The sequence below is a fragment of the Gobius niger genome (genome assembly GCF_951799975.1).
Source record: "Gobius niger genome assembly, chromosome: 21".
NCBI classification, from domain to species: domain Eukaryota; kingdom Metazoa; phylum Chordata; class Actinopteri; order Gobiiformes; family Gobiidae; genus Gobius; species Gobius niger.
In genome coordinates, this window is record NC_136872.1 from 406,478 (window position 1) to 431,227 (window position 24,750).

At 42.9% G+C, this 24,750-nt stretch overlaps 1 protein-coding gene across 1 annotated transcript; it reads left to right on the top strand.

Annotated features, from left to right (window-relative positions):
- Window positions 1-1,020: 1,020 nt before the first annotated feature.
- On the top strand, window positions 1,021-23,362 carry LOC306980291 (uncharacterized protein). Its single transcript, XM_079579637.1, has 9 exons — window positions 1,021-1,242; window positions 2,069-2,274; window positions 12,135-12,270; window positions 12,745-12,840; window positions 13,186-13,419; window positions 15,311-15,470; window positions 15,540-15,566; window positions 16,539-16,717; window positions 22,843-23,362. The coding sequence occupies exons 3-9, from the start codon at window positions 12,208-12,210 to the stop codon at window positions 23,311-23,313; spliced, it is 1,230 nt and encodes a 409-aa protein (XP_079435763.1). The 5' UTR covers window positions 1,021-1,242; window positions 2,069-2,274; window positions 12,135-12,207; the 3' UTR covers window positions 23,314-23,362.
- The last annotated feature ends 1,388 nt before the right edge of the window (window positions 23,363-24,750 follow it).

Sequence of the window (24,750 nt, forward strand, 5' to 3'; positions counted from 1 at the left end):
GCGGAGGCATCATGCGCTACGACTAGCGCTGACAACAACAAGCACTTTCCCGCTTCCTTCCTGCTTTTTCTTCTTTACATTAACATTAATGTCTCGCAGGACAAACAACAATTTCTCCCACTGTGAGTTATACACTGTTCATCTTTAGCGCCAGTATTAAAGAGTGTGGGGCAAATCCACGCCACAGAAACGTGATCAAAACACCAGCTCGTGCCCCCACTCCCCAGATCTCTGGCTTCATGTTCACGATCCTCTGGATTTCACTCTTATTCTTCACACTGAGGTTTCCTTACTACAGGAGCATGTTAAAGGTGAGGATGCTCTCCACAGGGGTCCTATACACTGTTATTTCAAGGATAGAATGACTGCAGGTTCAAGGAATAAAGTTTGTGAACCACTGCTGTGAACAAGATCCTTTTCTTTTCAACATGTTTTCAGAGGCACGCAGATGTAATCAAAGAGAGAAAGGAAAGAGAAAGCAGCCATGAGGGCACGTCATACAATGGTGCGCGTGCTTACTTACTGTAAGTTATGGGTTTACAATAAAGGACACATTTTCCTCTAAATAAATGTTGTTTGATGGGGCCATAATGGTTTAATCCAATCACTCAAACATTACTCCAGCACACTGCAATACAGGTTTTCCTCACATTTATGTCAGTAATCTACAGCAGAAGTTTCAAATTGATATTTCTACATTTGAAAAGTTTCCTATTCACCTGCAACGTCTCAGTGCCAGATATGTTTCTCACAGAATTGTTGAAACATTCTAAAGGCAACATAAAACCTAACAGTAAAAAGGTCTTAAACACTTGCTCAGAAATGCCGTGGTTATTGTACAAACCAAAACCAAAAGCTGCAGTGTTTACCTGGGTTTACCCGGACACACACCTCATGATTGCCTTGTTGTCCTTTTCTCTCCGGACTTCCCCCTGCACACCACGCCCCGGCTGGTCACCTGATCTGTCTGTGTTATAAAGAGTCCTGCAGGTGTTCAGATCCACACTGAACTTCAGTATGGGCTCCTCACAGTCCTCTCAGTCCCTGAAGTGCTCCATCTGCCTGGACGACTTCTCCCAGCCGGTCACCACCCCCTGCGGGCACAACTTCTGCAAACCCTGCCTGGACGCCTACTGGAAGAGCTCAACCTCGGCCAAATGCCCACTCTGCCAAAAGGTCTTCCCTAAACGGCCCGAGCTGCTGCCCAATGTCCTGCTGAGGGACCTGCTGACGCCCGCTCAGGTACAGACCATTTATTATTCTTTTCATTTTAGAACTTAAGAACTGTATATCCAACATTAGCAGGACTAGCTGGGCGGCATGGTAGCACAGCTAGAAGGTTGCAGACGTGTGTAGTCACGAAAGCGCTTCGGTCAGTCTCACCCAGGGGAAACCGAAGCTACAAACGTAGCTTACCACCACCGAGTATGAAGTGAATATACAATTGTCTCATGTAAAGCGCTTTGTGACTATGTCCGTGAAAGGCGCTATATAAATAAAGATCTTCTTCTGCTAGACATCATAAGATCAGTGGTCAACAACTTTACAAACAGGACCAACATGTGTATATTTATTTTAAATTGAAATGTGTATTCCACTGTAGTTAAGAAAAAATTTCTTCTCTAAGATTGTTGAAAGTTTTTTAATTTTTTTTTATTGCCAATTCTGACGATTTTAGTGATGTGATGTTCAGACCTCCCCACACTTTTATTTGTTGAGGCACAAGATTTGAAGCGTAAATATCAGTTCCATTGTAATTTCAGATGATTTGAATGAAAAAAAGTGTCTTTTAACGATCACGTCTTGTGAGTTCCCAATAAAGAGCCGTGAATCCCATCACTAGTCAATGTACAGGAGTCTATTTACTTTAAATGGGGATTGAAAAGTTATCAATCTCATAAGTTATCAATCTTATATGTACACAAATCTAGGGCTGGACGATATGGCAAAAAAATTATACATTTTTTGAACTTGCACTTATTCAAAAGACTATAGACTAAAACAACAGTTTTAATGAAGGTAAATATAAAGTGATGGTAACTTTGACACGGTTACATCCCCCTCCCAGGGCTCCACACAGAGCGCCCCTCAGAGTGCGCCTTCTCGGGACATCCCGTGTGGGCCGTGTGCAGCGGAGTGCCGGAGGGTCCAGGCCGTGCGCTCCTGTCTGCACTGTGAGGAGTCCTACTGCTCCGAGCACCTGCGCTCACATCAGACTGATCCCCTGCTCCTCGTGCACGAGCTGCTCGGACCGGTCAGCCGGCTGCAGGCCAGGTCAGAGCACCACGCACATACGCACACACACACGTGCGCACACACACACACAGTGCCAGTCAGGTGCCCAGGACATGCCCTCTCTTGTCTGTTCAGTTTCACTTCTCTTTTGGGTGATTACCATCGACTTGCATCAGCACTTTCAAACAGAGCTGGGTAGAGTAGCCAAAATATTTCCTGTTCTAACATAAAAGTCTGATTCATGTTTCAGAGAAACAAAACAAGAAATAATGTGAGAAAATAAACATGAAAACATGTAAAAAGGAATCATTTTGAAGAATTAAAGCTGGGATACCTGACTTTTTGTTGCTGTAGAGTACATTTATTTTTGCCACCACAGAGTTTGTTGTAAACGTTGTCAGCCCTATGTTCCTCCGTTAATAGAAGTGAGGCAAAAAAAGAGACCTTGTTGCATTATCTTCACCTAGATATGTATTCAACAATGGAAGATAGAAGTAGAATCTAAAAGATTAGTGCAGTTTATTATTTGGGGGTGGTCCCCGTGCTCTACTTTGCCGGAGTGTGAAACGTGCTTCTAATGCTTGAACAATTTGGATGTGTGTCAAGTTTATCTGCAGCGCCCAACTTGAAAGGCTTCCTTTCTAATGGAGTATAAAACAGACTCCTTTTTTTCCTTTTTATTTGAAGTTGTTGTTCCTTGCAGTAGGTGAAAAACCTCAGAGAAAACGCATACAAAACAAATGCAAATATTCATGTAGATACGTGGTAGTTCTTTTAACATCTTTACCACAATTTTAGTATTTTTTAATTAAACACGTTTTTTAGTATTTAACATTCACTTGTACTTTGAATGCCTTTTGATCAAAGCATAACTAATTGCTTTTAGCCAAAGCGATGTATTTAACAGTATTTTACCACACAATCATGAATTTCAAATCACTTTTAACTTTAGCCACAGTTTTAACCATAGCAACTGTTTTCAGACAAACAAATCAGCCAACAAGACAAACAAACCACAACAGAAATCAAAATAGAGCATTTGCCATTACTGGCTGTCCTCCACACTTTCTAGAAAGGCCAGTTTACTGCAATTCAGTCCTCCTCGAGGTTTAGTTTTTTAAATATTTCAGCAGCTCCAACTGCCCTCTGTCTCTGCTCTTTTGTGTGTGTTCCAAGAGGCAACGCCATGCCCTTGATTGGATCATGTGATCCACCTGGTTGCATTTCCTGCTGTGGGCGGTAGGAGGGGAGAACACCGAGCTGGACAGCACAATGTGCAGGAGGGATTGTGAGAGCTAGAAACGAGTTTGGGCCAAAACTAAACATTTCACAGTTTGAACAGGAATATTCAGGAACCTCAGCTTTAAGTAACAAAATACAAAATACATCTATTGTATCTGGCAAAATGAAGATTTGTCACTAAACCTCTTAACTCCCACCTGAACCAAACACATTTTCTCCAGTGTGGCTTTACCCAAATCTAAAATCTCAAATATGAGGATCTAAGGTGAGGTAGTGAGGAAAATGAGGATGAAAACAGGAACAAAAAAGTGACATAAACACAACAAAAAGTGACAAAAAAACAATGAAAAACCAACAAAACAATGAAAAAAGTGATGAAAAAGTTACAAAAAGTGACCAAAAAACTGTGATGAAAACAAACTAAAAGCAACAATAAAACAATGTGACAAAAAAAGATCACTTTTGTAGATCTTAGCTTTCAAATGAGGCATTACACTGTTTCTCTCCAGGTGAGAATCAGGCAAGGTTAAAGATTTTTTATCATTTTAATCGGTGATTTTAACCAACACATAGACAACCTTTTAGACCCCATTTCAACAGTTTTTAAATGTTCTTAATTATATGGATTTCAACCAACACGTCACGCAGCCAACTCACAACAGAAGTCCTCTGTCGTCGACTTGGCTGTCTCTGACCACTACTGTGTGTTTTTTAGTGTCACCGGTTTTATTCAACGGGAGACCTCGGTGAGAACTGTCAGGAAACGTTATCTTACCCCTGAAGTGGCTGCAAATTGTATTGATGTTTTAGAGAAATGTTTTACCTTTGTCTTGTTTTACCTGCTCCCCCTGATTTAATTGTTGAAAATTTTAAGAGCAAATTACAGTTTGCCCTGGAAACAGTTGCTCCACTTAAAACAAAAAACATTAACATAAAACACTTTCCTCCAGGGAGAAATGAACTTAAAAAACTTAAACGTAAATGCAGGGTGGCAGAGAAGGAGATGGAGGAAGGACAAAATAACTATAAATTCTCAAATATCCTCTGAGCATCAAAAAATATACAACAACGCAATAAGAAACGCACGCAATAACTACTTTTCAAACCTAATCATTATCCATAAAAATAACCCCAAACTTTGGTTTTCCACCATCAACTATTTATTCAACCCGGAATTTAACAAAACCCATTTTAAAGTGTCTGACTCCCTTTGCGACGCGGTTGCAGACCACTTCGTGGGGAAGGTGGACACTATCAGATGTAATATTTTATCCTCCCAAAATAATATGGTTTTAAATGCATCTGGGTGTCTGCCTTCAGAGGAAAACTGGACATTTTTGTCCTGGATAATGTTGACATGCTTGATAAAGTTTTCTCCTCAGTGAGGCCCACCACATGTCTTTAAGACCCGGTCCCAACGCCGTTTAAAAAAAAAATATATATATCTTTTAGAGATGTGCTTTTAACAATCATGAATTGCTCTCTTCAGACGGGGGTCTTCCCTGCTGCATTTGAAGGGGCGGTGGTGAGGCCCCTGCTGAAGAAGAGCAATTTGGATTTTAATGACCTGAACAATTTCAGACCAGTATCCAACTTACCATTTTTAAGCAAAATTTTAGAAAAACTTGTTTTTAATCAACTTAGTGATTTTATTACTGCACAAAATGTCCTTGAGAAATTCCAGTCTGGCTTTAGGGTAAACCACAGCACCGCGACCGCCCTTTTAAAGATTTTAAATGATTTTAGATTAAATTATGATTCTAAAAAGTTGACCGTGTTGGTTCTACAGGATCTTAGTGCTGCCTTTGATACAGTCGACCACACTATTCTTTTAACTCGTTTAAAACACATCGGCCTCTCTGGTGCTGTACACAAATGGTTTACTTCCTCCCTCACAGACAGGACGTTCATGGTGAGTGTGGATACTCGCTCCTCTAAGGTCCATGGAATTACATGTGGTGTGCCCCAGGGTTCAATTTTAGGCCCAGTGCTTTTTAACCTGTATATGCTCCCTCTTGGTGATGTCATCAGGAGACACGGGGTCGACTTTCACAGTTATGCTGATGATACACAGTCTTACATCTCCATGTCTCCTGATGACACCAGGCCAATAGATGCACTTTTTAACTGCATTTTAGAATCAAATCCTGGATGGCAGAAAACTTTCTCCAGCTTAACCAGGACAAAACTGAAATGTTAATCATCGGCCCTGAGGCCCAGAGAGAGAGACTTTTACCCAAACTACAGTCACTGTCTTTAATCCTTCCTCACAGGTGAAGAACCTGGGTGTGATCTTTGACTCTGAGCTGGCGTTTATTCCACACATTAAGAATATCACAAAGACAGGTTTTTACATCTAAAGAACATAGCCAGAGTCGCCCCATTCTCTCTCGGGCCAACACGGAGACGCTCATGCATGCTTTTATCACCAGTCGTATCGACTACTGTAATGCCCTGCTCTCTGCTCTTCCCAAAAAGAGGATCTCAGGTTTACAACTTTTACAAAACTCAGCAGCTCGTGTCCTGACCAAGACCAGGAGGTGGGACCACATTACACCGGTTTGAGAATCGCTGCATTGGCCCTGTGTGTTTCAGGATCGATTTTAAAGTTATTTTAATGGTTTTTAAATGTCTTTATGGTCTTGGTCCTTCTTATCTTTCAGAACTGCTTTTACCTTATGAACCTTCACGGCCCCTTCGCTCCTCCGGCAGGGGCCTCCTAGTTATTCCTAAAGTCAACAAAAAGACTCATGGTGAGGCGTCTTTCCAGTATTACGGCCCTCGCCTCTGGAACCACCTGAGGAGGAGCTCAGGGCTGCAGAGAACGTTCATGTTTTTAAGAGCAGCTCAAGACCCACCTTTTTAGTTTAGCTTTTAGCTGATTTCTATTTACTTATTTATTCAGTTATTTTTATTATTATTTATGTTTATAATTATCTTATTATACAGTACTAGTTTTTAGTTAGTTTTATATTATTAGTATATATATATATATATATATATATATATATATGTTTTTAGTATTCTAATGTTGTTATTTGGATATTGCATTTTTGCATTTTTAGAATTTCCAGTGTTTCCTCTGAGGGAGCCCTCTGCCCCGGGAGCGGTGGTTGGCTGTGGCTGTGTGGGCACTGTCCTCTGGGTGCCCGGATGGAGGTGTGGTGTTTCTGCTGCACCTCCGCTGGGTGTCCGGTGGTGGTGCCCTGTGGCTGTAGCTGATGTGGGTGGTTGGGTGGTTGGGTGGTTGGGTGGGCGGGAACTGCTTTTAATCTGTAAAGCACTTTTTGTTACAACCTTGTTTGAAAAGCGCTTTATAAATAAAGTTTTGATTGATTGATTGAATATTTATTCACAGTGGCAGGGGTGGCATTTTTACTCAAGTAAAAGTACAGATACTTCAATATACAATATATATTACTCATTACGCCTCAGTGTAGAAGTAAAGAGTACTTTATGATAAAAGTACAGTTACTGCAAATAGTTCCGTAAGTACATGTGCATGAGTAAATGTAATGTTTCAGTCACACTCATCTGTTGACCTTCATAACACTTTTCTCAACAGGAGCAGGATGTTTACCTTTATGTAAATAACCCTTGTTAGTATCAATCTTTGTAGAAATCTAGTTTCCTGGTGACAAACAGAAATCTGCATTATGTCACTTTTTATGGGGGGCTTTATATTCATGTGTAATATTTGTGCCGCAGTGGGTGTTCTTGTGGTTAGCATCGCGCCCTTACAATCACGTTGTCAATCACATAATCAATTGTTTTGTAGGTTTCCTGGTGAGAGCGAGGAGAGAGAGAGAGTGAAATCTGAAAGTAAACAAGTCCCTCTCCTCCTCCCCCTCCCTCCTGATTGGACCTGACAGGCTTGTTCACTGGAAATCTTAGTCTCACTAGTCAAAGTAACAGGGACCTGTAGGGAAAATATTTAGGCCCGAGCGCCATCAGGGCTGGCGAAGGGCCTCTTGTAATCCTATAGAGTGCACGGAGCGCACAAAACGAGCACAAAGCGCCTGCCTCCTATCAAACATGCACTAATGCACTCCTCTCGACGTGCACATTCCATGCACGTGCACATGTATCAGAAAAAAAACATTGTAATTGGACAGTGCGCGTCCCATGCACATACATATATAATGCAAAAATCAACATTGTAATTGTACAGAGCCCATAAAAGTCAATGGACGACTGTAAGGCACAAGCACTTTCCGAAAATATATAGTTTATGGCACCCGCGTAACCGGAAACACTGTTTTCATGTGGGAATTTATTTGTCTTTCTTTCTTTCTAGAGCGTTTATCGGAACGAGCTAATTTTGGGTGGAAAATAATCTTGAGAAGTAGAACTTTAAAAGTTATCCAAACAACTTTTCTAAGTTTTACGTTTTATATCGCAAACAATAATAATTAATTAATTAAAATAATTTGGCACAAAATTCTATTTGGTCATTCCAATCAGAAAGGTCAATCTCACACCTATGCCATATTTTTCACAGTGCTGCCGTAGCGATGACCAGAATGTCCCATTTTATTCTGGAAAAATGTTAAACTCCATAATTCAGCAACATGTGCTTTTTCCATCTTCTCCAAGGAAAACATGAAGATCTAGAGAAGTGAGGAACCAAAGGTTAGGGTTAGGGTTAGAGTTTAGTACTTGGATAACCTAAGGTAACCCTAACTCTAAGTAAAATGTAAAAAATCTATACTTCAGTTTGCAGATATAGTGTGATACAGATTCATACACCACGTTCCAAATTATTCTGCAAATTGTATTCCAGTATCAAAAGGGTAAAAAACAAAACGTTTTTTTAATGAAACTCATGGATGGTTTTGTGTCTCAGGGCTCTTTGAATCACTGACATTAATCTCCTGGGATGACTAGTTTTCAGGTTAAGCCCAGTTAAGGGAAAAACTTTATTAGGCAGATCATCATTTTTAAGCAATATGGGAAAGAAAAACGGTCTTTCTGCTGATGAAATAGTAAAATAGTTGAATGCCTTGGTCTAGGTATGAAAACCTTCGACATTTCATGAAAGATTAAGTGTAATCATCGTACTGATAAGAGATTTGTGGAGGATTCAGAGAAACACAAGTTTGTGCAGATAAAGGCACAATGAGGACGGTTTCTGCCAGATAAATATATCAGATTAAGAGAACAGCTGCTACTAAGCAGCAAACAGGTATTTGAAGCTGCTGGTGCCTCTGGAGTCCCCGGAACATCCAGGTGTAGGACCCTCCAGAGGCTGCAGTTGTGCATAAACCTTCTATCCGGCCTCCCCTAAACTGTTCATTGAAGCTGATGAACAGAAACGGCTGCAGTGGCTCAAAAAAACATGAAGACTTATTTTCAAACAGTCTTGTTCACTGATGAGGCCGTGTAACCCTGGATGGTCAGATGGATGGAGTATGGTTGGTGAATGGCCACCATGTCTCAACAAGGCTGTGACATCAGTAAGGAGGGGACGAAGTCATGTTTTGGGTCAGAATCATGGGGAGAGAGCTGATCGGCCCCTTTAGGATCCCTGAAGGTGTGAAAATGACCTCTGAAAAATATGTGGAGTTTCTGACTGACCACTGTCTTCTATGCTACAAAAAGAAGAGCCGTGCTTTCCCTAACAAGATCATCTTCATGCATGAGAACGCACCATGTCCTGCTGTAAAGGATACCTCTGCATCACTGGCTGCTATGGATCCACGGACACCTCCTCCAGCTGTTCTGGGGGGACCCCGAGGCAACACCAGGCCAGCTCGGAGACATAGTCCCACCAGCGTGTCCTGGGGCTTCCACGAGGCCTTGTCCCACTAGGACATGTCTGTAACACCTCCCGCAAGAGGCGACCAGGAGGCATCCGAAACTAATGCCCGAGCCACCTCAGCTGCTCCTTTCGACGTGAAGGAGCAGCGACTCTACTCCGAGCTCCTCCCGGGTAACTGAGCTCCTCACCCGATCTCGGAGGGTGCGCCCTGCCACCCTGCGAGGGAAACTCATTTCGGCCGCTTGTATTCGCGATCTTGTCCTTTCGGTCATTACCCAAATCTCATGACCATAGGTGAGGGTGGGAACGTAGATCGATCGGTAAATCGAGAGCTTTGCCCCGACTCAGCTCCCTCTTCACCACGACAGACCGATACAGCGACCGCATCACTGCTGACGCCGCACCGATCCGTCTGTCCATCTCACGCTCCATCCATCCCTCACTCGTGAACAAGACCCCGAGACACTTGAACTCCTCCACTTGAGGTAAGGACTCCCCACCGACCTGTAGAGGGGAAACCACCTTCTTTTTTAAATTCCGATGACCTCAACCCTATTGAAAACCTTTGGAGCCTCAACAAAAAAAAACAGTTTTCATCCAAACAGCAGCTCTGGGAGGCTAATCTAACATCCTGCAAACAAATCCAAGCAGAAACTCTCCAAAAACTCACAAATTTGATGGATTTAAGAATTTTGAAGCTGCTATCACACAAGGGCTCCTATGGTAAAATATAACCTGAACTGTTAATATTTTGATTGAAATAGCTTTTGATTTCAGTAAATATGACCTCCTAATGCTACAAATTCAACAAACGACCATTTTCAGTTTATTACAAGCTTTAAAATGTATTGAAACAATGAGTCAAATTGGATTTTTGTGTCAAAAAGGTAAAACAAAAAACAGTAATAATGAAACTCATGGATGGTGTCGTGTCTTGGGGCTCTATGAATCACTGACATTAATCTCAGAGACCTGGGATGATTAGTTTTCAGGTTAAGCCCAGTTAAGGGAAAAACTACTGAAAAAGGGTGTTCCACTTTATTATGCAGATCATCATTTTCAAGCAATATGGGAAAGAAAAAGGGTCTTTCTGCTGATGAAAGGCGTAAAATAGTTGAATGCCTTGGTCTAGGTATGAAAACCTTCGATATTTCATGAAAGATTAAGTGCAATCATCGTACTGATAAGAGATTTTTCGGATGATTCAGAGCTCACTCGTGTTTGTGCAGATAAAGGCACAATATGGACGGTTTCTTCCAGACAAATACATCAGATTAAGAGAACAGATGCTACAAAGCAGCAGACAGGTATTTGAAGCTGCTGGTGCCTCTGGAGTCTCCCGAACATCAAGGACCCTCCAGAGGCTGCAGTTGTGCATAAACCTTCTATCCGGCCTCCCCTAAACGGTTCATTGAAGCTGATGAACCGAAACGGCTGCAGTGGCTCAGAAATACATGAGGACTCATTTTCAAACAGTCTTGTTCACTGATGAGGCCGTGTGACCCTGGATGGTCAGATCAATGGAGTAGTGGATAGTTGGTGAATGGCCAAAATGTCGCAACAAGGCTGTGACGTCAGTAAGGAGGGGGCGGAGTCATGTTTTGGGCCAGAATCATGAGGAGAGAGCTGGTCGGCCCCTTTAGGCCCTTTTAGGATTCTTGAAGGTGTGAAAATGACCTTTGAAAAATATGTGGAGTTTCTGACTGACCACTGTCTTCTATGCTACAAAATGAAGAGCCGTGCTTTCCCGAACAAAATCCTCTTCATGCATGACAACGCACCATGTCCTGCTGTAAAGAAAACCTCTGCATCACTGGCTGCTATGGGCATAAAAGGAGAGAAAGTCATGATGTGGACCCCCTCCTCCCCTTGAGAACCTTTGGAGCCTCAACAAAAAAAACTTCTATGAGGGTGGGAGGCAGTTTTCCTCCAAACAGCAGCTCTGTAGACTATACTGACATTCTGCAAACAAATCCAAGCAGAAACTCTCCAAAGAATGTTTAAGCTGCTATCACACAAGGGCTCCTAAGGTAAAATATAACTTGACCTGTTAATATTTTTTTGATTGAAATAGCTTTTGATTTCAGTAAATATGTCCACCTAATGCTACAAATTCAACAAATGACCATTTTCAGTTAATTACAAGCTTTAAAATGTATTGAAATGATGAGCTGCATAATAATTTGGAACAGTGGATTTTGAGGTTTTTACTATATTTATTTCTGAATCACTAGGAACTTTTTTCCACCACATTTAAATGATCCTCTACCAGTTAAAGACTTGAAAATTATGCTGACTCTCATTTGAGTTGACAATTTAGAGAATCTTAGAAAAATCATTTGCATAATAATTTGGAACGCAGTGTAGTGTGATACAAATTCATACATTTTTTTCTCTGTATAATGTCAACCAAAATTAAGTGGGAAGTGCTCAGCATTGTCAATTTTTTTTTTTTCTGACAAAAACTTTGTCAGATACCGAGGACACGTTAGCGCATTCCAAAAATCCTAAAACTAAGACCCTAGGGAAAAAACTTAAAAAACAAACAAACATACAGGCAGTAGCAAGACCGTAATTTTAGATTGAGGGAGACAAAAGGGCCCCCTTGCTTTGGGCAGGGCGGTCGGCGAGGGCCGATAATCGCCGCTTGCGGCTATATTATTATTTACGTATTATTGCGTATGTCAAATGTCAGGCCCAGGCAGACAATTATATGCAATATATAATGTTGTGGATTCAAAGGAAACAGGATTACACAAGCCTGGGTGAATCAAACTAAAGTGTACTGCAGGTATGCTTTTGACAAGGAACAACATAAAGGGTTTTTGCGCAGCAGTCGGCCACTGACCACTCCTCTTGCAGTCGTACCATGTCCTGTCTTCTGTTGTTCTGACAGAGTGTGTAAGCAGCACGCGGCTCCTCTGGACCTGGTGTGCCATGACGACCTCACAGCGGTGTGTGTGACCTGCATGAGCTCAGAGCATGTGGACCACACCTGTGTCCCTCTGAAGAACCGCCTCCGAGACAAGAAGGTACCATCACAAACATCATCAACAATATAAAGGTGGCAGTCTGCGTGGATGGAGATTGTTCTAAAGGAGAGACGAGACACTGCAGGTCAATAGGAGGAGACAGAAATGTAGAGTAAGCCATGTGAAACTGTGACAATTCACATTTCACCTTGTTTCGGAGGCTCAACGCTCAATAAATCAGGTTTTTTTATTTTTATAAATCCATCCATCATTGTGATTCCATGTGTATTGGTGACTCCGACCCAGTGGCAGGAAAAGTTGCAATTATGGTTTTCTGGCCAGAGTCACCAGGGGGAGATGAAAGACCCCCAAGCATCCCATTATTAAAGAGACTTGAGAGCTGAAATTCTGATCTCTTTAAAAGCTAGTGACTCTCGTCTCCACTAAACATTCACCAACTTGAATCTGAAGCTTCAGTTCATTGTTTGAACCAGGGCTTAAGCTGACTGTATCACTGTAGGACACTTTGTGCAGGGCCAGGTCTCACAGGAGCTGAGCGATGTGAAGGAGAAGATCCAGGAGAGAAGAACAATGATGGAGAGCTGCAGCGAGTCTGAGAACATCTCAGAGGTATGTCCTCTGCAGTCAAACACACAACTGTGTTCAACTACTGCACAAAACTACTTCCCCGTTTTTCACACATTTCTGGACATTGCATATCTTCCAAACATTGTTGTTCTGTTTTCTGGTTCTAGACAACAAATATTTTAGCATACAGTAGGCATTAGAAAAAGTATTGTTCAGGTATCGGTATTGAAAACCAAGTATCGTTAAAGTACTAGTATTGTAAAAAATGTAAGAGCACTAAATATAGTTCATTATATACATCTCTCTGTAATGTCTGTCAAAGTGGATTTCCCCGAGTTATGATAAAAGAGCTTGTGGATGTCTGACCTTCATCTGCCCTGATCCCAGAGGAACTCTGTGTCAGACATCGCAGACCTGATGAAGCTCCTGGCGCTGCTCCAGCAGCTCCTCAAACTGAACCAGGCGACGGCGGTGACTGCGCTCGTGCTCCTGCAGAAGAAGAGCAAAGACCGCAGTGAAAAGCTGAAGAAGAGGCTGCAGACGGAGGTGCAGCAGCTGGAGGGCAGGCAGGGGGTGCTGGAGAGGCTGGCTCAAGCTGAGGATGGACTGCACCTGCTACAGGTACTCCAATACTCCCACTGACCAAACCAGTGCACTAGTGTGAAGGAACAGAGTAAAAGTTAGTGGACTCATAATCCCACAATGCACCTCAGCCAGTGCTTGATATTTACTTTTTGTAGTGTAGAGTCAGTTTACTACAGCGTAAGGCGTGGGAGAGTTGGAGGGGAGCAGTCGACAGTGACAGGTCTGCATTGGTTTAATCACATGCGCTGACTCAGAATAAACATTTTCAACTTTGCAACTCAAAATGACTCATGTATTAGGGTCAAATATTCTTAATTACAGTCATTTTAGCTTTTTGCAGTGTAGCTTTAACCTGAAAAGGTAAACTCATTCTCAGGTAAAGGCTGCCGTCATTTTTCATTTGTTTTATTTATTTAACCTTTATGTAACCAGGAAAGTCCCTTTTAGATTAAAAACCTCTTTTTCAAGGATTCGAGTTACAATGTTCCACTTGAAGTTTAAAATGACAATAGTTGTAATAGTTATACTTCAATGAGGTCATCTCAAGTGCTCTCAGTCTGGACTTAAAAGTGTTGAGTTAATTCCAGTCTTTTTGGAGCATGTTCTGTGTTGAAGGAGCATAGTGAACAAAAGACATTTTTCCAGCTCTGTACAGCAAATGGAACAGCGAGCAACAAATGGTCATTTGAACACAAACAGATTAAAGTACAGCTCTAGGAGAGCAGTGGTCAAATCATGGCCACATAAAATAAAATGTACCAATGACCAGCCTTCCACAGGACAAAGAAAGCGCTAGGAGGAAACAGTTCACAATCATGTGTCCAGGCTTTGCAGTTAGTGATGAACTAAGAGGAATTATGAACAACATCAGTCTCATGAACACATTGAGCAGAGACATTCATGTATGTCATGTTATGTATTTTTGGTCATGTTGGTCTAACTTGAAAACCCAGAAGATACAGAGGACGCTTGGATCAACTCAGCTTCACACAACTTTTATTGCAGCAGGGTTTGAAGCAGTAGTAGTTGGTTGCAGTAGTAGCAGAAGCAGCAGGTTCAAAACCTTTCAACATAGAGAAAACATAACTTAAAAGTTCTTTTAACATGTAGTTTTTAGCTTTTTACTCACAAATTATTCCAATGTATATATTTTAACACAGTATATTTTAACTGTACTTTAACAAATCGATTTTACCATTTTAATAAACAACTAGAGTAACCATTTTAACTACGTATGAACTGGACAACTTGTTTAGTTTTGGTTGCATAATGCTTGTTTGTTTTAACACTAAATAGACGAATAAAACTCACCGATGGCATCTCTGTTCTCCTGTGCATTGACTGGGTGTGTGCCACAGCAGACAGACCTGTGCTAAGTTACATCATCAATGCACCAGGAACATTAGTCTCAACTCCTGTCTTAGCCCCATCTAGTGTACAAACTAAAGAATTACAACCAAATCAACATAACAAAAGCAAAATATTGAGAAGAAAACATAGGAGGACAACAATTAGGGTTTAACCAAACAATGTAAAACAGGTCTCCATAGTCTAAAATAGATGCAAATGCTGCACAAATAATCCAGTCTGTTTGTTTCATTAACTTTTAGTATGATTCATGAGGTTTAGGATTGGTAAAAATTGTGTAAAAACAAAACCAGGGCTTTTAGTGATGACGTGATCAAAGATTTTAAATAATCATGTCTGTAAAGCTTCACAGCAGCAGCTCAGTAGGTCTACTCTGGTGTCTGGGTCAGGAGTGTAAATGTGTGGGTCATGGGGCGGTCATGGAGGAAGCTAAAGCTTACACCAACAGTGCATTCTTACACATCAGTTTAGAAAGATACATCTGACCACGTTCCTCTTATGCATGTTTTAGAAGTGTTCGGTCTGAACACAGAGGTAACTCAGTGCTGGCTTCCCTCAGAACTGGAGCTCCCTGGGCACCCCCCCTCACCTGGAGGACTGGTCCCACACCAGCCCGTTCAGCGACGCTGCAGTGGGGACCTCGCGGAGCACCCTGAATATGGTGCTGATCGAGGTGGTGGCTGTGATTAAGGAGACGGTCAAGGCTCTGGAGGCTAAAGGTACGGCCGATATTTCATCATAAATATTAGACTAATACTGACCAAGACGTCTTGTGTGTTTTTCCACAGAGGTCCACAGGGTGCAGCAGTACGCAGGTGAGTCCGACCGACAGCAGCACTCCTCCAGGACACACACACGCACACACACACGTACACGTACACAATCTTGTACTTTTATCTTAGTGAGGACACTCATAGACATAATGTATTACCCAGACCTAAACGCTAAGGTTAGGGCCATTAACCCGAACCTTGATCCTAACCCTAAACCCTAAACTAAACCCAACTCTAACTCTAACCCTAAAACCACATCTTGACCCTCAAACAGTCCTTCATATAAAGTAAGTGAGGACCACCCAAAATGTCCTCACTTTACAAAAATGTCCTCACTATGTTGGTTAAAAACTCAAACTGGTCCTCACAATGTCATAAGTACAAGAACACGCATCACACAAGAAGCCCATTATTTTTCCCATGTTGATCAATCTTGATTTGAGATGACATTTTTTGATTTCATGATAAAACAATAAATGTGGCCTTTTCCTGCACTTTTCCTCATCTCACCCTCACCTGCCCTCCACCACGTAAACACAAGCATCTGCAAAGGAGCAGCAAGAGTTAGCTCGCAGTTTGTGTTCAGTTTGTGTGTGGTGCGGAGCCTCATGAGGCCACCACTTCAGAGTTACACGCAATAGCAACTATGCACATGAAGAAAAACAGTTCATATATGTGCAAAAGAGAGATCGATCTTACATTTCTCTCCTGTCAATTAAAACGCACCACACCGCTGTTGAGATAGACCTATTTTGAGCCGATGCGACTTGCGGTTGATGGACCAGCGCCCTCTTGGCCGTATGTGGGAATGTTGACAGTGCAATTAGATTCAAATTGAATTTATTGTCCAGCCCTAATTTGTGTGCACTTCATTTATCTGGAAAGTCAGAGCAGAGAGTATTTATTTGACAGTTCAGTGAATGAACACTGAACAGGGATTCACTTTTGTTAACATCATCAGAACACAGAACATTTCTTGATGACCGTGTCGGTCTAACTCTGTGCCGTCTTCAGTTCAGGTGACTCTGGACGCGCGCACGGCTAACCCGGTCCTGTGCGTGTCCCCCAACGGCAGCGAGGTGTATCACGTCGGAGTGCCCCAGCCTCTCCCCGACGATAACCCACACAGCTTCAACACTCTGCAGGGGGTGCTCTCCAAACAGGGCTTCAGCTCCGGGGCATTCTACTTCGAGGTAGGAAAAGGAATTATTTGGACTTGGCTTGAATCCCTGCACCTGTGTCAGCGCCACAATTCAGAAAACTGTTGAAGTCTGTTTGTAGAATACTGGACACATTGAACACACTGTATGCTCAAAGCCACAATATTTATTATTTTTATTATTCCCCATTTTTCATTTCTGGACATTGGAGATGAACCCGATATTGTAAATCTGCAGATCATATTATTAGATTATTGTGTTATCTGGTTCAAGACGACACATATTTAGGCCCGAGCGCCGTCAGGGCTGGCAAAGGGCCTCTTGTAATCGTATAGATCAGTGGTTCCCAACCTTTATAGTCTTGTGTACCCCTTGGGCCTTTCAATGGTCGTCAGTGTTTCCCAACCCCTGTTTGGAAAACACTGGTATAGATTACAAGAGGCCCTTCGCCCGTCCAAAGTGGGCGGAGCGTACAAAACGAGCGCAAAGTGCTCGCCTCCTATCAAACATGCACCAACGCACTCCTCCATGTTCCGTGCACATGTATCAGAAAAAAAACATTGTAATTGGACTCCCCCTGCGCGGAGCGCACGTAAAATGAGTGTGAAGCGCTCCCCTCCTCTCAAACACTCACTAACACACTTCTCTTGTCGTGCGTCCCGTGCACATACATATATAATGCAAAAATCAACATTGTAATTGTACAGAGCCCATAAAAGTCAATGGGCAGCCATTTTGGATGAGAGCCAACAAAAAAACAAAAAAACAAACCTGAGGCCAATTGGTGAATAGGTGAATCCTCCAGCCAGGTGATTCTGATCATCAGCCTGGCTCCACATCATGGAGATGGGTCCCTGGGCACGGCACTGCCACCGCTCCTTAAAGGTTGCCCCAGTGGCATCGAAGGATGGGTTAAATGCAGAGGACAAATTTCCCTACGGGGACAATAAAGTATACAAACAAAAACAAACAAACAGCCCACGAATCGGGAATACACCTCTATTTTTCACTTCGTACAAAATCGATCTCCTCCTAAAGCTAATTTTGGGTGGAAAATAATCTTGAGAAGTAGAACTTTAAAAGTTATCCAAATTACTTTTTTAAGTTTTACGTTTTTTATGCGGCAAGGCCGCAAATTGGACAAAGTATTTTGCAATTTTTCGCAAACAATAATTGGCTCCAAATCGCACATATGAAGCCCGATTTTGATAATTTCCAAATTATTATGCAAATGACATTTTTCTAAGATTTTCTAAATTGTCAACTCATATGAGAGTCAGCATAATTTTTAAGTCTTTAACTGGTAAAGGATCATTTAAATGTGGTTCTCCCAGTGATAACAGTATTTTTATCAAAAATAGATATAGTTAAAACCTCAAAATCTACTGTTACAAATTATTATACAACTCATCGTTTCAATACATTTTAAAGCTTGTAATTAACTGAAAATGGTCATTTGTTGAATTTGTAGCATTATGAGGCCATACTTACTGAAATCAAAAGCTATTTCAATCCAAAAAACAGGTCATGTTATATTTGACCATAGGAGCCCTTCTTTGAGCTTGTGAGTTTTTGGAGAGTTTCTGCTTGGATTTGTTTGCAGGATGTTAAAATATCCTCCCAGAGCTGCTGTTTGGATAAAAACTGCCTCCCACCCTCATAGAAGTGTTTTTGTTGTTGTTGAGGCTCCAAAGGTTCTCAATAGGGTTGAGGTCAGGGGAGGAGGGGGTCCACATCATGAGTTTCTCTCCTTTTATCCCCATAGCAGCCAGTGATGCAGAGGTTTTCTTTACAGCAGGACATGGTGCGTTGTCATGATGAAGATGGTTTTGTTCAGGAAAACACGGCTCTTCTTTTTGTAGCATAGAAGAAAGTGGTCAGTCAGAAAGAGGTCATATTCACACCTTCAGGGATCCTAAAGGCGCCGACCAGCTCTCTCCCCATGATTCTGGCCCAAAACATGACTCCGCCCCCTACTTACTGACATCACAGCCTTGTTGGGACATGGTTGCCATTCATCAACCATCCAGTACTCCATCCATCTGACCCTCCAGGGTTACACGGCCTCATCAGTGAATATGACTGTTTGAAAATGAGTCCTCATGTATTTCTGAGCCACTGCAGCCGTTTCTGCTTCAGCTTCAGTGAACAGTTTAGGGGAGGCCGGATAGAAGGTTTATGCACAACTGCAGCATCCTTGATGTTCGGGAGACTCCAGAGGCACCAGCAGCTTCCTGTATGCTGTTTTGTAGCATCTGTTTTCTTAATCTGATGTGTTTGTCTGGCAGAAACCGTCCTCATTGTGCCTTTATCTGCACAAACCCGTGTGTCTGAATCAGCCACAAATCTCTTATCAGTACGATGATAGCGCTTAATCTTTCATGAAATATCAAAGGTTTTCATTCCTAGACCAAGGCATTCAACTATTACATGCTTTTCATCAGCAGAAAGACCCTTTTTCTTTCCCATATTGCTTGAAAATGATGATCTGCTTAATAAAGTGGAACATCCTTTTTCAGTAGTTTTTCCCTTAACTGGGCTTAACCTGACAACTAATCATCCCAGGAGATTAATGTCAGTGATTCAAAGAGCCCTGAGACACGACACCATCCATGAGTTCCATTTAAAAAAAAAAAAAAAAAGGTTTTCACCTTTTTGACACAAAAACACAATTTGCATAATAATTTGGAACGCAGTGTAGTGTTTTGGATAAACAGCTGACGACGCTCAGCATTCGAGCTCTCAGGAAGAGAAACGTGGAAAGGTTTGTGTGTGAACAACCAGGGGCTTCATCAACCAGCCGCCTGAGTGAGTTAGCAAAGAAGGAGCCAGAGATTCAATAGTTGTAAGATAGGATAAGATAAGATAAGATAGCCTTTATTGATCTCACAATGGAGAAATTTACTTGTTTACATTCAGCTCTTAGAAACACTCAGGGTGTGCAAATAGGCAGGAAATTACAGGAAATTAATTAGTAAATAGTAGTATTTTATGACAGCAGTGGGGATGAAGGCCTTGTGATAGCGCTCCTTCTTGTCTTCCACTAAAGGAGCTGCACAACTCCTCTACAGTCCCATGCAGTGGGTGGGAGGTGTTGTCCATGATGGAGGTGAGCTTGGCCAACACCCTCCTGTCCGTCACCTCCTCTGCAGAGTCCAGAGCTGGCCCTCCTGACCAGCTTGTTAGGCCTGAGCGCCATCAGGGTTGGCGAAGGGCCTCTTGCAATCGTATAGAGTACTCATACAGAGCACTCCCCCAAAGTGCGCGAAGCGCACAAAACGAGCGTGAAGCACTTGCCTCCTATCAAACATGCACAAATGCACCCCTCTCGTGCACATCTTTCTTTCTTTCTTTCTTTCTTTCTTTCTTTCTTTCTTTCTTTCTTTCTTTCTTTCTTTCTTTCTTTCTTTCTTTCTTTCTCGCAATTGAATGAACATCGACGAAAAGTCCCAGATTTTGGCCCAAAATTCAAACCCGATCCGATACAACTTTTGACTATTTCCACTATTTCCTTCATGTTGAAAGGAGCAGCTGAGGTGGCTCGGGCATCTGTTCCGGATGCCTCCTGGTCGCCTCCCGCGGGAGGTGTTCCGGGCATGTCCTAGTGGGACAAGGCCTTGTGGAAGACCCAGGACACGGTGGTGGGACTATGTCTCCGAGCTGGCCTGGTGTCGCCTCAGGGTCCCCCCAGAACAGCTGGAGGAGGTGTGTGTGGACCAGGAAGTTTGGGCATCTCTGCTGAGACTGCTGCCCCCGCGACCCGGCCCCGGATAAAGCGGAAGAAAATGGATAATTTCACTTCAGTTTTTGTTTGTTTGTCATAGAATCCTAAAAATCGGTACAGACGTGCATCATGATAATTTGAGCAAAAAATATTATTACGGCACTGCCGTCGGCCATATTGGATGTCAGCCATTTTGAATGACAGCCCGCGAAGCGGGAATACACCTCTATTTTTCACTTCGTACAAAATCTCCTCCTAGAGCGTTTATCGGAACAAGTAGAACTTTAAAGTTATCCAAATTACTTATCTAACTTTGTCCAGTTTGCAGCTTGGCCGGATAAAAAAAGTATTTAGCAATTTTTCGCAAAAAATAAATGCTCCCATTCGCACATATGAAGCCCGATTTTGATCATTTTTTTTATCAGTTGTTAAAGTCACAGTCCTAAACACTCTCATTAGGCAAAATTCAAATTTGGCACGATAGCCCCCCCTATAGGAAATCTATGGTGAGTACACATTTTAGTTTTACGAAAATTAAAATTATTTGGCACAAAATTCTATTTGGTCGCTCCGATCAGAAAAGTCAATCACACCTATGCCATATTTTCCACGGTGTTGCCGTAGCGATGACCAGAATGTCCCATTTTATTCTGATGGAAAAATGTTAAACTCCATAATTCAGTGTAGTGGGGTAGCCTATATTGCCCTTACATTGAGCCAATCAGATCGCGGGTGCGCACTATAAATACGGGGGGTTATGCACCTGGCATGACCTCTCCTCCCTCTGACGTCACACGCTGCTGCTGTAGTGGGGCACAGCGTGAAAGTTGGTGAAGTTGCGAGTTGTTTGTGGTCGTTCAGGAGGCGTCAAGCCGGCGATTTTAGGCGTCAAGCCAGCAACTAAATGTACACACAACCGTCTCGCTGGTAAGCGTGTTGACCAGTTTATATTCATGCAGACTATAGGCTCACTAGCCCTATGCTACGATGCTATGTGTTTTTAGCATGCTGGCGCTCCGGCCAAAGGCTACTGCATAGCTGGACAAGTAACATGTTCGGGGTCTCAGTACGGGTCGTTTGGGGAGTGCCATGCATCGTCGCCCTGGTAGGTCAATGGCCTCATAGTTACATCTGCCCACGTATCTGTCTATGTGTTCTAATGTAGATTTCCCATTCTTAGGGTCCTGTCAGCGTTACACACCTCCTCTTCTTCTACCCCTGCATCGCCAGGGTCGTCCGTCTTTTTATGTTGCAGACTGTGATGTGCTGTTTAATATGGACACTGTCTGAAATGAACGTTCACGTAAAGGAAACAATGGACAATTTTAACAAAACATGTAACTAATAAAAATCCTATTTTTGTAAATGAATGCCTCTGTCCTGCCGATTTTACGAATCTGTGTTGCCTTTTTCTACATGTTAAATTTAAGTTTAACCTGCAGTCCACTCTACTACATCAGCAACATGTGCTTTTTCTATCTCCTCCGAGGAAAACCTGGTGAAGAAGATCTAGAGAAATGAGGGACCAAAGGTTATCCAAAGTACTTGGATAAACTAAGTATTTTCAACCCTAAGTAAAATTTTAAAATATGCTTCAGTTTGCAGATTTAGGGCCAGATCTTGTGACTGGCGCAGTCCGTGTGCAAATCTAAACGCAACATGGTACACATGGTTCATATTATGTTCCTCTTTACATCGCGCTGCCTTGTCTTCTTCCTTAGAATCGACGTCAAATTGAAAACTAAAGCGAAATTGCCCTGAAAAGTCTGTTTGAGCGTAGGTTAAGCACGGGCTTACTTTGATACAGTAGATCAACACACACACCCCTAACACCATCGTGTGTCAGTCTTTACCTCCTGATGATGCTCCTTGTGTAGCCACAGCTCAGTCCAAAAGAAAGAAGCGCATTTTACAGGCAGCGTAGTGGAGAGAAGAGGCGACCACGTAGTCATAAAAGTCCTGAGCAGAGCCCTGCTCACTCCGAAGGAACTCTCCTCAGAAGGTGGAGGCCACTTTGGCCCTTCTTGGTCCAGTTTTAGTTGAGCTGAACACCCAGGTACTTGAGACTGTCCACCTCCTCATTGTCCTCCCCCTGTATGTTCATTGGTGTGTGGGCTAGTGTTTTCCTCCTGAAGTCGATCACCATGTCCTTCGTCTTACTGGTGTTCAAGCAATAGTTAAACGATTGGTAACTGCTAAGGGCTCCATCGGAGATCTCTCGTCCTGAGTGGCCAAAGGCACCTCATAAATAAAATGATAAATCGATTATTGTGACCCATGATTCATTCACATGAGACATTGGGATTTGTGGGTTGTGAGTGGAGGAACAGTCTATACTCTATGCTTTATGCGACATTAACGTCTGGAAAAGAGAGTGATTTCTCTGAATCTGTGATCTCGGGCCTGACTCCTCCTCCTCCGGTGTGTCCTGCAGGTCCAGGTGGAGGGCAGTGCCTGCTGGGACGTCGGCATCGCCCTGGAGACGGTGGACAGGAAAGACCTGAGCACTCTGAGCCTGAGCAGTGGCTTTGCTGTTCTCTCCATGCGGGACGGCACTCTGAAGGCCTGCGACCGGCCGCCACTGGGGCTCCGCCTACCCAGCGGCGCCCTGCAGAAAATCGGGGTGTTCGTGGAGATCGAGGAGGGCGAGGTGACCTTCTATGACATCGCCCAACGCTCCCATATCTACTCCTTCACCGGCTGTAGGTTTCCCCGTGTCAAACTGCACGCTTACCTCAGCCCCTGCGCACAGGAGGGCACCGCGGGCAAGATGACCCTTACCCCGGTCACATGTGCACCGCCCAGCCAATCAGAGGCCGCCGCAGACTCCAACTCAGACTCCAGCTCAGACTCAGACTCTGACTCGGATTTGGACTTGGACTTTTTGACTAATTTGGTCAACTAATAAGTTTAATCAGTACTTCATCAGTGCCACACATCATTCATTGTGATACAAACACGAGTCAAATTTTTTGCCAGTTACGTGACAGAAATGTTGGTTGCTAATGTATGATTGATGTATTTGTCACACTCTGAAGGGAGTTCTATCTATTATCAATGGACTGACTGGAAACTTTCTCACTCTGTATTGTGCCAGAAACCTGTGGTTGAATTAGTCCCTGTTGCTCCAGCTCACAGTCAAGACACTTTTTGGAACAGAAAAGTAGCTTTACTATGTCTAAACTACTATTAATAGCAGGGATTAGCTTTCAAATCTAACTTAATGGTTTCCATTTTACATGGCCAGGGGTTAGACCTGTGATGATCATGTTTATGTCCTTTTACTTTTACTTGACCTCAGCCTTGTTCTCGTTTGGTCCCAGCACTTATCACTTCAAAAGTGTTTTATTCTTATACTGAAACAATAAGAACAATGTTTAACAATGTTTTTGTTGTGGGCGACAGTGGCACAGATGGTAGAGCCGGTAGTCTCATGATTGGAAGGTCAGGGGTTCGAATCCCAGCCCTCACAGGTGCAGAATGTCGTGTAAGACACTTCACTAGTGATGGCCAAAAAACTTGAGCGCTCCGGAGCTTGTATCGCTCTTCCTGAAGCAGATGCTTCGAAACGCTGCGCCTCTTTCAGTAACACCTGGTCACGTGACTGTCTCGAAAACTGCTTCATTCTGTGCATTGCGTATCATGTCTCAAAGCTTGTCATCTGCTCAGAGCTGCCTTTAGCGGCGAGGCACTGAACAACAGAGGCTTCCTCGTCTATATAGTGATGCAAATTATTAGTCATAGATAAATAAATGTGCTGTATTTCCCCCATTTCCCACTGGTGAAAGTGGCTGTGAGCCAGAATACATTTTGTAGTTTCTTATTCTTTACAAAGTACTGCTTTTCAACATATACAAAAGCAGCCGTGGAGCTGATCAGGCGAAGGAAATGTAAGGAGGCCATCTACAGCATAATACTACATAAAGTTTGTCCACAAGAGGTCAGTGCTCAAAGAGAATGAAACAGCTCAGAGACTTCGAAGCATACAACAATTTTTTGCTAGGAAAGCCTCAAAGTGTTACAAGGCTTCACTCGCCCATCACTACACTTCACCCAATGCCTATGTGTGAGTGGTTGGTGGTGGTCGGATGGACCGTTGGCGCAGATGCGAGCAGCCTCGCTTCTGTCAGTCTACCCCAGGGTAAACTGTGGCTACAAATGTAGTTTTCCACCATCAGCATGGAGTGAAAGAACCCCACTGCCTTTCATGTGTAAAGCGCTTTGGGTGTGACTCATATGAAAATAAGATTCCCTCCTCCTTGTTTTGTAGCAAACAGCCTTTTCTTTAAGGGCAGGCCCTCAGAGTTTCCTGACAAATGTTTCACAAAGTGAAGGCTTTGAC